The sequence below is a fragment of the Colletes gigas genome, unplaced genomic scaffold, assembly GCF_013123115.1.
Source record: "Colletes gigas isolate AHSC1104 unplaced genomic scaffold, ASM1312311v1 Colletes_gigas_Sc00009, whole genome shotgun sequence".
In the NCBI taxonomy this organism is placed as follows: domain Eukaryota; kingdom Metazoa; phylum Arthropoda; class Insecta; order Hymenoptera; family Colletidae; genus Colletes; species Colletes gigas.
The window spans coordinates 3,254,005-3,266,364 of NW_025106638.1; the positions used below are offsets into that span (position 1 = coordinate 3,254,005).

At 38.1% G+C, this 12,360-nt stretch overlaps 1 protein-coding gene across 5 annotated transcripts; it reads right to left on the reverse strand.

Moving 5' to 3' along the window:
* Window positions 1–314: 314 nt before the first annotated feature.
* On the reverse strand, window positions 315–12,222 carry LOC122397259. 5 transcript variants are annotated; one of them, XM_043396316.1, is made up of 16 exons: window positions 11,769–12,216; window positions 11,346–11,594; window positions 10,795–11,173; window positions 10,593–10,733; window positions 10,305–10,521; window positions 10,108–10,227; window positions 6,345–8,899; window positions 5,698–5,850; window positions 4,806–4,974; window positions 3,125–3,917; window positions 2,743–3,060; window positions 2,464–2,662; window positions 2,180–2,352; window positions 1,945–2,070; window positions 1,701–1,847; window positions 315–1,487 (listed from the first exon to the last, which is right to left on the reverse strand). In XM_043396316.1, the coding sequence occupies exons 3-16, from the start codon at window positions 11,162–11,164 to the stop codon at window positions 1,401–1,403; spliced, it is 5,568 nt and encodes a 1,855-aa protein (XP_043252251.1). In that variant the 5' UTR covers window positions 11,165–11,173; window positions 11,346–11,594; window positions 11,769–12,216; the 3' UTR covers window positions 315–1,400. The 5 variants fall into 5 exon arrangements, with proteins under 5 accessions (XP_043252251.1, XP_043252252.1, XP_043252250.1 ...); XM_043396317.1 differs by having other exon boundaries at window positions 11,666–12,216; XM_043396315.1 differs by having other exon boundaries at window positions 11,346–12,216.
* Window positions 12,223–12,360: the final 138 nt, after the last annotated feature.

Consider the following 12,360-nt stretch of genomic DNA (forward strand, 5'->3'; position numbering starts at 1 on the left):
GCATTAACAGGGAAATTATATACGTCATTCGATCATTCGTCAAACTTAATATAAATATAGTTTAAAATAAATGGAATAAATATTAATGAACAGAGATCTTATTAAAGAATCTAAATGCCAATTGCTTTCTCGTTTAAAAATCTTCAGCTTCCTATATAAACTACACTACACTCTCTTCTCCGACAGACTAGAATGTTCTCTTGCCGAGGCTTGAATCGCACCGGGAACCTTTGGTTGGAGTTTGTCGAATAAAAACTATCTTCGCGAAGAAAAAACTGACAATTTATTTTGACGATAATTTTATTGGATCACATTTCAACGGAGAAAGAATAACGATCGTGTAAAAATAAAACGCAAACTCGTTTTACAATGCACATTCACGACGCAGTTTAGTTCTCGCATGACGATCACTAAGTTTATAACAACAAACAACAGAATGTAAAAGATCAAACATGCACGCATAACAATCCAATATACAATGTATCTCGAAAACTGTACTCTATCCAATACTTTCGCAATGTACAGCGTCGTGTAATTTCAATACGAAAAACATATTCGACAATCTGAAAAAGTAGTGATCGCGAAATTTGATTTTATTCTCTATTTTCAGATTGCTTCTGTAGCTTTTCGTTACCCTAGTATCTACAGAATTAGAAACGATTCGATCCGTTAGAGTCTTGGATATTTACCGACAGATTACGTTTTTCACAGGCCATTAACACTAATTGTCGTCACGCTTCAAAGGAAATCAACATCAATTTGTTACATTTCAGCAAATTTTTCGCAACGAAACTTCGTCCCTCGAGGAGATATCGAAAATAATTATTCGAACACATACGCCTCCGCAACTTAAAACTTTTATTGCAACATCCTGAACAAAATTCTCAAAATTCGACGTAACGCTTCAAAGGGGCAACTATATTCATTCGATATTGCGGATAAAAGAAAAAATTGAGCTACAATCGGATGCCTGAATCACACGGTTCGTCTGTAACAACAATGGCATGCAACAACGGTTATATCGTTGGATGGAAAAAAATTGTCCGGAAACGTTATGGGCAATTCTGAAGGCACCTAATCATCAAAGCTGTTTTAAAACGCTTTAAACGTGTCCCTAGAACCGGTTCCTCGAAATATGTGCGTCACGCGATACGATGGATCGATTATCGTTACGCGAAGCCATTTTACTAAATTTACGTATTCAACATACGTGAGCTTTATCAGACGTTACGGTACTTATGCTAAAAAAATTCGATTATTTACAAGCCCTATCCTATCACAGGGTAATGAGTCACGGTTCGTCCAAAACGTTTTACGACGTTTGCCGAGAAATCGAATTTCCGACGTTGATTCTCGGCGTGCAATTGCAGCTATGGCGGTGCAGAATGTGGAGGCTGGGGTCAGCAATTTGTAGTTCCGCAGTGCTTCTCGTTAGCGAAATACGACACAGACACCACGTCCCCGCCGACATTTATCAGACACTGACCCTAAAATTTCATCGACACATGTACCACAGGAGAAACAGTAGAAGCTTAAACAGTTAAGGTTAGGTTACTTAGGTTAAACAGTTAACGCGATGAATATGTGGGTAACAGGACTAAACGAAAAGAACACAAGATTTTTAATAAAATTTTGTACGCTGGTAAATAATTTATGTGAAAGTATAGAATTTCATAAATTAACGAATTACAAAAGCCTACCTGATTTTTATGGGGGCTGTGAAGAAGCACGCACTTGGTCATGAAAAATGCCACCATTGCGTTGCCACCCAGGGCCGTAATGTGCGCACGAACGATCGCCAATACCTCCATCACAAAACTGTGCGTAAACCCGCTCAAACCGCCGTTCTGTCGTGGGCAAAAAATTTTCACCGATTTCAATTGCCATTTATTTTCTATTAACATTCGAATAAGATAAATATTTGCTCTGACGTGTTGAACAAACCTCTCTGATAGACGTGCTTTCGCGAATGAAGAAGAAATTTAAGTTCCCTAAGTACCTCTCGATGCGACCGCCTGGCAAATAAGATAGAGGCGTTATATCCACACCGTATCTTCCTTTTAAAGGCACCTATAAAATATAAATCGACTTCGATTATATACTATGTAACGTGTATTCTTCGAGTATTCTCGTTCTTGATCTTAAACAGCTTCATAATATTATTTTTTAACGGATTTACGTGTTTGTGTTTATGCGCTGCATGAATCTTGGTCCGTAACGGCGAACGGGTTCTGGATTTCAATCCCGGTGTGTTAATAAGAGTGGAGGAGTTCACCGTGATAATACTGGATGCATTATCCGACGAAATTTCACCGTGGTCCACGTCAAGGTTGAATATCATATCGCTATCGTCTAAAGGGAACATTCTGATGAGTATTCGCGGTATAAAGACAGAATCGTAACGCTAAATATTCTGATAATTATTTTAGTCGTAATGAAATACAATACGATTGAATCGTTTACCTATTTTCTTGACCTGATCCTTGCTCATGGAATGGCTGATTACCTTCTTTTTACATTTGTTCATTTTTACGGGATCTCCGAGTCCAAGAGCCATGCCGATTACCGTGAATTGTATCTCGTCTGGTTCAGGAAGTGCCAATTTAAACTGCATATCACAAAGTGCACAGGGTATCATTCTCCTCAGCTTGAAGTACACCGACTAGAACAACGTATTAATAGAGTTTTGAATAAGAAAGCCTCCTTTCTACGAATAATAATCGAACATATAAAATATAATACCTGAAGTAACTTGGCGAAATATTTCGAGGGCATAGAAGCGACCTGTCCAGCAGGTATTTTTGTCCTCGAAATTTGCGTGAACATCTGCAAATTCCTTACGATTTCCAATTCGTCGAGACCGGGAATAATTTGCGTATTTACTACGTGGAAATCGTCCGGGGGTCTGTCGTCCATCAGTAACGATATTCTGTCCATGTCCTCGATGTCATCTACCTCCAACACGCAGGCGTCTCTGGTGCCAACATTAAAATCTAAATCTGGCAGATCTTCGTCCGACTCGTCGGTGTCCGAAGTTGTGACTCGTCCATTCTCAACGTCCTGTAACAAATAAACCGTTTATCAACGATCAAGGATTCTTGAGAACGAACAAAAGAACACTTACGCCAACCGGCTTCAGACGATAGAACTCTCTGTTCTTTTTGACAGTCTCGACCAGAGTCTTTTGAATCTTCGCTAATTGCTCCTCTTTGGGCCAAGAGTTCCCGGACGCGATTTGCGGTATCGAGGGGGCGGGCAACGCGGTTAAAAAGACAGCGGTGCCCACGGCCATGCCAATGATCAATCGCTCCCCGACAGAGACCTGTAGCTTCAAGCCAAATATCGCATTCATCCCTTTGACCTTCAATTTGTTTAAAAGCAAACTATGTAACTCGTACTCTAGGAATGGTAAGCAGTCCGATATCTCCTTGGCGTTCAGTTCCCCGCGTAGGTCTTTCTTGGTCTTGCACGCAGTCGCTTGTATGATACATCCTCGTCCCGTCATTAACACGTTCTCCGGTAGCTCTATGGTGGTGAACATCACGTCCGGTACCCTGGCGCGCTTGCATATAGCGCATTTCGAAACGTTCACGCGGAACGGAACGCTCACGTCGTTGTACGGCAAGTGACAAAGACTGCATTTGCATTGAAACTGAACCTCGTGATCCTTGCTCTCCGACATGTGCCTCGTTTTGCCGATTTGATGAGCCGTAGCTGGCACGAACGTATCTGTTTCGCTCTTCTCCGCTTTCACGGGTATCGGTTTCTGTTGAGTTTTATCGCGTTCCACCTCTGCTGGGTTCACGACCGTACCCGATTGTCCTTTACCGATGAAGACGTTGTCCGTGTCTTGACTCGGATTGTACAGATTAATCACCGCCGCTGTACCGTACGCGTTCAACACGCAAACATCGTCGCTGCGATTAAACAAACGGGCAAATAAGATACTTCAGAAAATGGAAAACAAATATACAGTGAACAACTTTAACATTCAGACACTAAACAATTTTTACTTTGTTGCATTGTAATTTCGTTCACGATAAAGAACAAAAAAAATTAATTCTAAATTACATTACTGTTGTATAGGGTCTAATTAATAAAAGCATAATTTTTATTTATATAATTACTAACAGTTTCTAAGTATCCTGTTTCAAACAAAACAATGTCCAGTTTTAACATGACAATAATATTCGGCATGTAACAATTCGCGTGAGCTAGTATGACTTTTAATGCAATTGTGAGGTATGTTTATAAACATTACAGTCTGCGTAAACTGTCTCAAGTATCAGAAAATTAGTTGTGTTTAGTTATTCATTAAGTTCACTGGTAATAATGGGACGTAAGAGAAACACTTCATACAACATACGCCAACTTGTCATTTTTCACAATGGAAAAGGTGAATCGTTTAGGAAAATTGCAGCAATGCTTAAAATGAGTAAAAGTACACTGGGAGATGTTAAAAGATTTAAGTATGAAGACCGAATAGAATCTATTCCGCAAAGAGGCCAACGAAAAATTTTGGACATGCCTCCAAAGTGCCCGAATATTATTGTAACGTTAAAACCAGACATTGTTTTGTTTAAAATAGAATGTTTAATAAACGTTAGTAATTATATAAATAAAATTTATACTTTTATTAACTAGACCTTATATAGTAATGTAATTTTGGATTCAATATTTTTTTCCTTCGTATTGAATAAAATAATAGTGCAATAATGTAAAAATTGTATAGTGTCCGAATATTAAAGTTACTCACTGTACAGAGCGTTTCGACTGTAATAGAAAGTGTGTATCGCAATTCTTACCAAATACTAGTTTCTTCTTTATAACCAATGACTACATTACACGCCAATGCCCTCGCGTGCGATCGTACTTCCATCCTGACTTCTTTCCACCAAGCATCGCGACTCTCAGGTTCTTCCAAGTTACTAATTCTTTCTAACAACTTGACCGATCTTGAACTTACAAGGCCACCTGTCTCAATATACACACACTATGACTAAATTTTGCAATGGAAACGCGTGAAACATCAAAATCAGAGTGGCACCACAGTTTTTTTTCAAAATATTTTTATCGACAAAGGACCCTGCACAGATATTATGGTCAGAGGGTCAGAGGGTCAAGGGGCAATATTTAAGGGCCCACAGTACAACTACTGAGTTTTAAGGGGTCAAATAAATGGACAGTGTACAACAGTGCTTCTTACACCCAAATATGCTCAAACGTGGTAGTCTTTGTTAGGGGATAAGCTCCTGTGAATGACATCGGTGATGATTTGGTTGAGTGAGGTTGGTAGTGATGATGAGTGAGGGGAATACTGTGTGTATCGAGAAGACAAAGGAGTCATGCAGAACAAAAGAGACTGGGAAGAAAGAAAGAGTGTTGCATATTTGTTAAGGGTTTGGTTAAGTTTTTTTTTGTATGTTATTATAAATAAATCTGTTATTTTAAGAAAGAAATACAACAGTCTAGAATAAGGCGCACTATTATTGACTTTTGATCCCCCGTATCTCGGAAACTGTTCAATTTATGAGCTTGGACTCATTGGAACTTTTCATCGAGACATCATGAACTACATCATATCAAAAGTTCAGCTAATTTAACCAGGGGTCATTTTCCATAAGATCTGTACGAGGTCCCTTATTTACGTTCAAATGCCAACTATCGATCAACAGTTTGAGGATTATCAGTGCTTACCGATGTGTAAAATGAATCCTGCCGGATAGTGTTGCATAGTGATAAACGGATATTCTAACATATCAAATGCATCCTGATTCATGGTTCTTATCACAGCGGTCGACGTCTTCAAGAATCCAGTCATCGACCTATCATTAGTTCCCAGAGAATTACCTACAACGTGCATTATTATTTGCTGTTATTACCAAGAAGAAAACGAAGAAATGTAACCATATTTATAAAAACATACATCGCAAATATCTTTTCTATAAACGAATGTCTCATAAAGTGATTCCTTGTTTGAGAATATATCTTTACTACTCGTACCGTAGTCGTACGTTTTTAAATTACGAATATCACTGACACCCCTGAACAGGCAAAGAAATATAATAAATATAACAAAAATGATTACCTATAACAACGTGGAATCATCGTGAATTTCTTCTTTGCCAGGTATTATTTCACTTTATGAGGCATCCGTGATTTGATTCGTGTGCAACGAACAAGACAAACATGTAATTATAATTCCGATTCGTCGGTTACCTGACCAAATTAAAATTTGGGCAACGAATTAAAAGTAAAAGTGTAAATACGTCGTTTCAAGCTTAATTTATGTACACTAATCTGCTACTAATCACTGCGATTTATATGCGCTTGTTGCAACTCACCTTTCGGGGTAATGCTCAAGTCAGAATCGCTGGACCTTCGATGCAACGACACAGTGGGTTGTACCTTGGTCGTTGGTAACTGACATACTTTTGAGACCACGGAAGGAACAGCCGGAAGTGGATAAGACGGACTTAAAGATGCCTCGTCCTGTTGCCTGTGATCGGGAGAAGGATGGGGCACACACGAGTTGTAAGTAATATTAGCAGTGTTAGTAATATTAGTAAATTCATCATTATTCGATACCTCTCTTATATTACAAATGCTATGACTCTTATGCACTGCAGGATCTAGGGAGGTGGATGATATCGAAGGGTTAGTATCCGTTGGCTTTAGTTCCTTCATTTCTAAGCTAACATTATCTCTAATCGAATCGCTGCTCTGGCTATCTACAGTTAATTCCTTGGCAGTGGCTTCACGGGACATTGAATCGTACGCGGATCTTTTAATGGGGAAGCTTCGCTTTGAACGAAATGACTCGGCTGTTCTACGTAAGCGTGATTTAATTAACATATCGCTAGTGATTATACTCTCGAGAGAGGAATTATAGGAGGATGTGTCAGGCATGGATTCGTTTATGACTTCTGTACGTCTGAAACTTTGTAGACGTCTCCTTAGGAACCGATTGTGTAGATTTTTGTGCAGGTTCTTAGGGTTAACGTTTCTGTACATTTTTTTCCTTCTGTACCGACCATTGACTTCCGTAGAACCTTCCGGATGTTCCATCATCTTTGTATCGATTATTCTAATCAAATCCAGCATGCGTCGTTGTCTATTTTTATGCGTCGTGTCGTGCAAGTCGTTGCACGAAGACTGTATTAAACTTTCGATACTGGACGAAGTTTTCGACTCTGTGGTTACTTTGTGGTCCACGTCCTCTCGTATATTGGATTCCGCGGACGCGTGAAATTGAAATTGCTCCAACGACGGCAACGAATGCGTCGACGCGGAAAACTTTAGCACATTGTGCTCTTCTAATTTGTCGAAGCGTTCTTTGTTCTCAAAAGTATCTGTAAGAGGAACACTCCTCTCTTCCAGCAGGGAAGGAAACCCTTCTTCTTTGTATATCTGTTCGAGCATTCCATTATTATCTTTTCTTTCCGTGTCGCTTGTATTTTGCAATAGTATGTACGGAGAAACAGATAATACAGATCCATCGGCAGAAGACACATCGTCGTTTACGTTATCCATATTGTCTTCTATCAGACGAATTTCATTGCGTTGTTTGGACGGCTCTTCTTGAACATCCACGAAGAAAGGAAGACGAATGTCTACCGGTGTGCTCGTCGCGAGAGGTTCTCTGAAATCTTGCGAATATTTTCGTTCGCTTTGCACACCACCATCAATGCTTTTACCAAATTCTGACGACGGTTCGACTATCTCGGAAGCAACATTTTCAGTCATCGTTTCTATAATCTCCTCCCTTTCTCCTGCTTTGTCAATCGTGGAGCATGAGTTCTTCATTGAATGAATTTGCGAGTCTATAGTGTACCTAAAATAAGACGATATTTCACTCATGGATAAATATTTAACGAGCAGATGCGTGCTTTCCTCGTGAAGGGGTCGCGTTTCTGTATCCGTCCTTTGCAATTTTATTCGCGACGACCTCATTTTCAATGGAGGGAAACTGTTAGCCCTGACAATTATTCTTGCAAATTTACTGTTCACGTGTAACGCAACATCGCTCGGAAACTTCGAATCGCGCAGGATATCGTAATTGGCGCTATTTATCGAAGAGTCGTCCGAAACGCCATTAGAACTGGGTGTGTTCTCTTCGAACGAGGAATCGTACCGTTTCTTTGGTTGCGCTTTTGCAACACGAGTCTCATCGTCGCGATCGACTTGTTCTCCTCTCCACTGACTTTCCTGATTGTCCTGACTATTAACATTTTGATGTTCAAAACGTTCAAAATCATCGTTTAAGTTACTAGACGGCGAAATCGATGTTGGGGACTCGCGACTCTCATTGACATTCTCCAAAGGTATGCTGTGCAGAGATTTGATCAAAAGAGCAGCTATACCTTCTGTAACTTTATAATTCTTCGACGCGCTCTTCCTCCTTGGAATACGTAAACTCACGATAGAAGACCTAGTCGATTTGGTAGACATGCTCGAGCGTGAACTGGTCATTTTTATTTCCGTGTCGCTCGAACCGAACAACTTTTTTATATTTTTCATACGTACGTCCAATATACCTTTGTTGCCCTCGCCCCTTTCGTCCTCCAACGCCAACATCATTCTTATAGACGCGTCCTGAACTACCGATTCGGACAAACTCGCGGAAGAGATCGGAGACTTATTCAAGCTGCTCGTCCTCGGTACAATTTCGATGGCTTTTGTACCGTCCGATTCGTCGCAGGAATGTTCGCTCGTTTTCACGTTACGTTTAGGGCTTCTTGAAGACTTTAAACGACGTGGAAAATTGTCTTTTATGTGCATGACTCTCGTATTTGTCATAAAAGGATCGGGGATACGCGTGGGAGTAACGGGATATACCGGCATACTCTCATCGAGTCCTGTACGTTCCTTTTGTGCTTTGTGTTGTGAAAAGAATGCCCTATATAACATATGCAAGCGGGTAAATAGAAAAATATCTATTAGTTCACGCATTGAAATTCTATAATAAAAACGTTACTCTTCGAAAGCTTGAATCGTAAAAATAAAAATTTTACCAAAGTGACTAAGTTTAAATTCTATAGCTTCGTACTGTTTGTCCACATTTCTTAAAAAAACAAGGCATGGGCTAAAATACTGGAAATTTTTAAATAGAAAAGATTAAGAATTAGAAAAATTAAATGTATCTAATCCTCGAAAGAAAATTATCTGGAAATTGCACAATCCTCGGATAATTCATATAATCGGTCATTAATCGATCAAATTATTAACGATCAAAGTTGGATACGCGTGTAGCGTACCTATAGTTACTTCCAGTATATCGCAGTGCTCCGTTTTCTATATATTTCGTCCTGGTTTCTATTCACGCGCATCAGACCTCAATTTAGCTTCTATATACCGGGTGTCCTAGAAAAATGATAAGCTAATTAGAAATTTATTAAATATTGCTGTACTGTTTTACAGACATTTTTTTGTACTCTGTAATTTTAAATTAGCAGCAGCTTCGAGAAATTAAATTTTCCATCGAAATTAGTAATAAACGATACGTAAGCGAGACACGGAAGATAAGATTACAAAAATTAAGGAATTTAACAGTAATATCTCATCATTTTTAGGACACCATGTACATAGAAGTTGAAGCACAATTTTTTTCATAAAGTTTCAATAATTAATACCCTCCTGTACACGTTGATATATTCTCAGCGTATATTAATACATTATTTATCTATTCAATGTTAGTATTTCTCGAAAAAAAAAAGAACAATAAAAACATGTTTAATATCGTTGCTATCAAAATAGAACAAAACCTTCCTTGTAAAATGAAAAGAAATGTGGTTTCACTTACAAAACTTTTATCAGAAACTAATATTTAAATCTTTGTTACATGCATTTTGTTAATAATAATCAATGTAAAGAATCACATATTCCTACAGAAATATATGTGCAGGCAAATTTCAATACTTGATTAAGTAATTCAGCATTATAACTCACAACACAGAACACTAGCATAATGTCTGAAGTGTTACTGATTTTGTCACGTCAAAAAGCACTTAAATCGATGTTATAATTTTAGAATATAATTATTCTACAAGTTGTTCACAAAAGAACAGGCTAAGCACATTAAAATCAAAGGCATTACGATCTACTTACTCTTCAATATTGTCGGATGGCAAGTTTAACGTGTCCTGTAACTTTACAAGAGTAACTGCAGTACCTATACCTCGAGCCACGATACCAGATTCACCTTCCAGATCAAAATTTTGTAAATATCTATATTTAAGGAGACAGTTTAAAACATTCTAAATTTATAATTTATTCAGTAACAATTTCATAACGAGCTAACGTACCCGATAACGGCGTTTCCACCAAGGTCCAATGCTTTCAACCCAATTTTCCTTTGCACTTCTCCGCTAAGTTTAAAAAATAACGTTTGACGCGCCTCGTTCGAGGCTCTGGGTGTTCTTATTTTATCGATCCATTTGTATTCAGGATCGTCACTAACAACTAGTTCTTCTACAAAACCGTGTATGCTCTGAGTATGGTACCCATGAGGTATATTCGGTGCTAAACAATATTACACAATATATCTGTTATGGAAAATTACTTATACTTTGCTTATAAATAAATATATTTACAGTAAAAAAATTGTACTCCGCACGAGGATTGTCTGAACTTGTTAAAATCAGAAAACAATTCTACTTTGACTATGATATTAACTTCGCCGCGAATACCGTGCATGGTGTCATACACTGGGATCCATCCGGTCATGACTGAACCTATAGTGAATTAAGACACCATTAAAATTATTTAAACATTATTCGCGAGTAACATACGTACCAGTCTGTGAACCAGTATTTGTATTCATAGCTGCCTCCAGCGTCCAAATGTTTTTAACGGTAGGAGGGACTCCAGGTAATAACAATGGATTTAAGTTTATGTAAACTTTGCCTATGGCATCATTTGCAGAATATGTGTCATGGTCCATCAACCTAATTTGTAATGGTTCGTCTTGCAGTTCAGAATCATCGACTTCGAACCTATACCATTCCGAGTTCCACTGAGGGTTCAGTGATTTTCTGCACACATCCGTTTTAAACGTTATATTGCCAAACTTCAATTCTACATATGCATCGGTCGTATCGCCAGAACGATCCATTACTGGTAAATTACGCCCTGCTAGTACTTTAACTTTTATTTTGCCAGGCATTGTGATACTCTGTAATCAATATACACGACAACTTTTATAATCATACAACCGTAAATCTTTCATTCGCATCTGCCAATAATAAAGGTTATGTTTAGAAATAAATTGTATCTCAATAAAACATTCAACGTTCGATAGAACGTAATATTAATCAGTACCGTTTGAATCACACTGCAATACTCACTTTTGTCAACAGACACGGTGAATATTATCGCGAATTAATGTTTCCAACTCATTTAACCACCAATCCTGTAGATTGTTATTTATGATATTAATGCGTAAAAGCTTCAGTTTAGCAAACATATATTAAAACACACTGTATCATTCATTTTAGCGTGGCCTGTAACTTATATTTCTTCGCAATATGCTGAATTGACATTTGTTTACAGTCACATCTTGAAAACTGTGCATTCCCCGTTCCTTTATCTTCACTCTACGCAAAATAACAGATTTATCGTACGAATTCTACAAATGTACGCAGAACAATATTCGATAGAATGTTACTTTGTGCAAAAAACTCGATAATACGGCATGTAAATTTCATCATAATGATGCTAACTACTAATTTTATCGATTACTTTATCACCGTTGGTATCCTTCAGCTTACCCTATGCCCTATTGTATTGCCAATAACGTTCGAAATCCGAATATTATGTGTAGAAGCATTATAATTGGAATTGGAGAGCACCCAGATTATTGCTCTTTAGGGAATTCCTACGTTTTATTGCATTAAACGCAAAGCATCGTGCAATTTAGATATTTTCTATATCGCATGCATACTTCTATTTTAGGTTACAAGAACAGTGAGAATGTCAAGTGTTGTGCTTCAACTGAAAATGTACGAATTCATTACCGACCGAGATATTGATTACAACGTTTAATTAGTTCAACCATAGACAAGATATAGAATAGACGTTGCATGCAATGTGGCCAGATCTGGCATAATTGAGTACATCGACGGCGACACTAGTAACGACGAACTTCATTAACGTCTATTAGACGCCGTCTAACGGATACATGATTCACATGATCTACCGCACAAGCCATGTTACGAGCTTACGAGACTGGGTTATACGAGAGCTGAGCAGTAGCACTTCGCGCAACTTCTTGATCTTGAACAGCTGATCTCATGATTTTATAAAAAAAAATTGAGTATATTGAGAAGAAGAGAGAATTTTTCCTTATTTCTTTTAATAAAA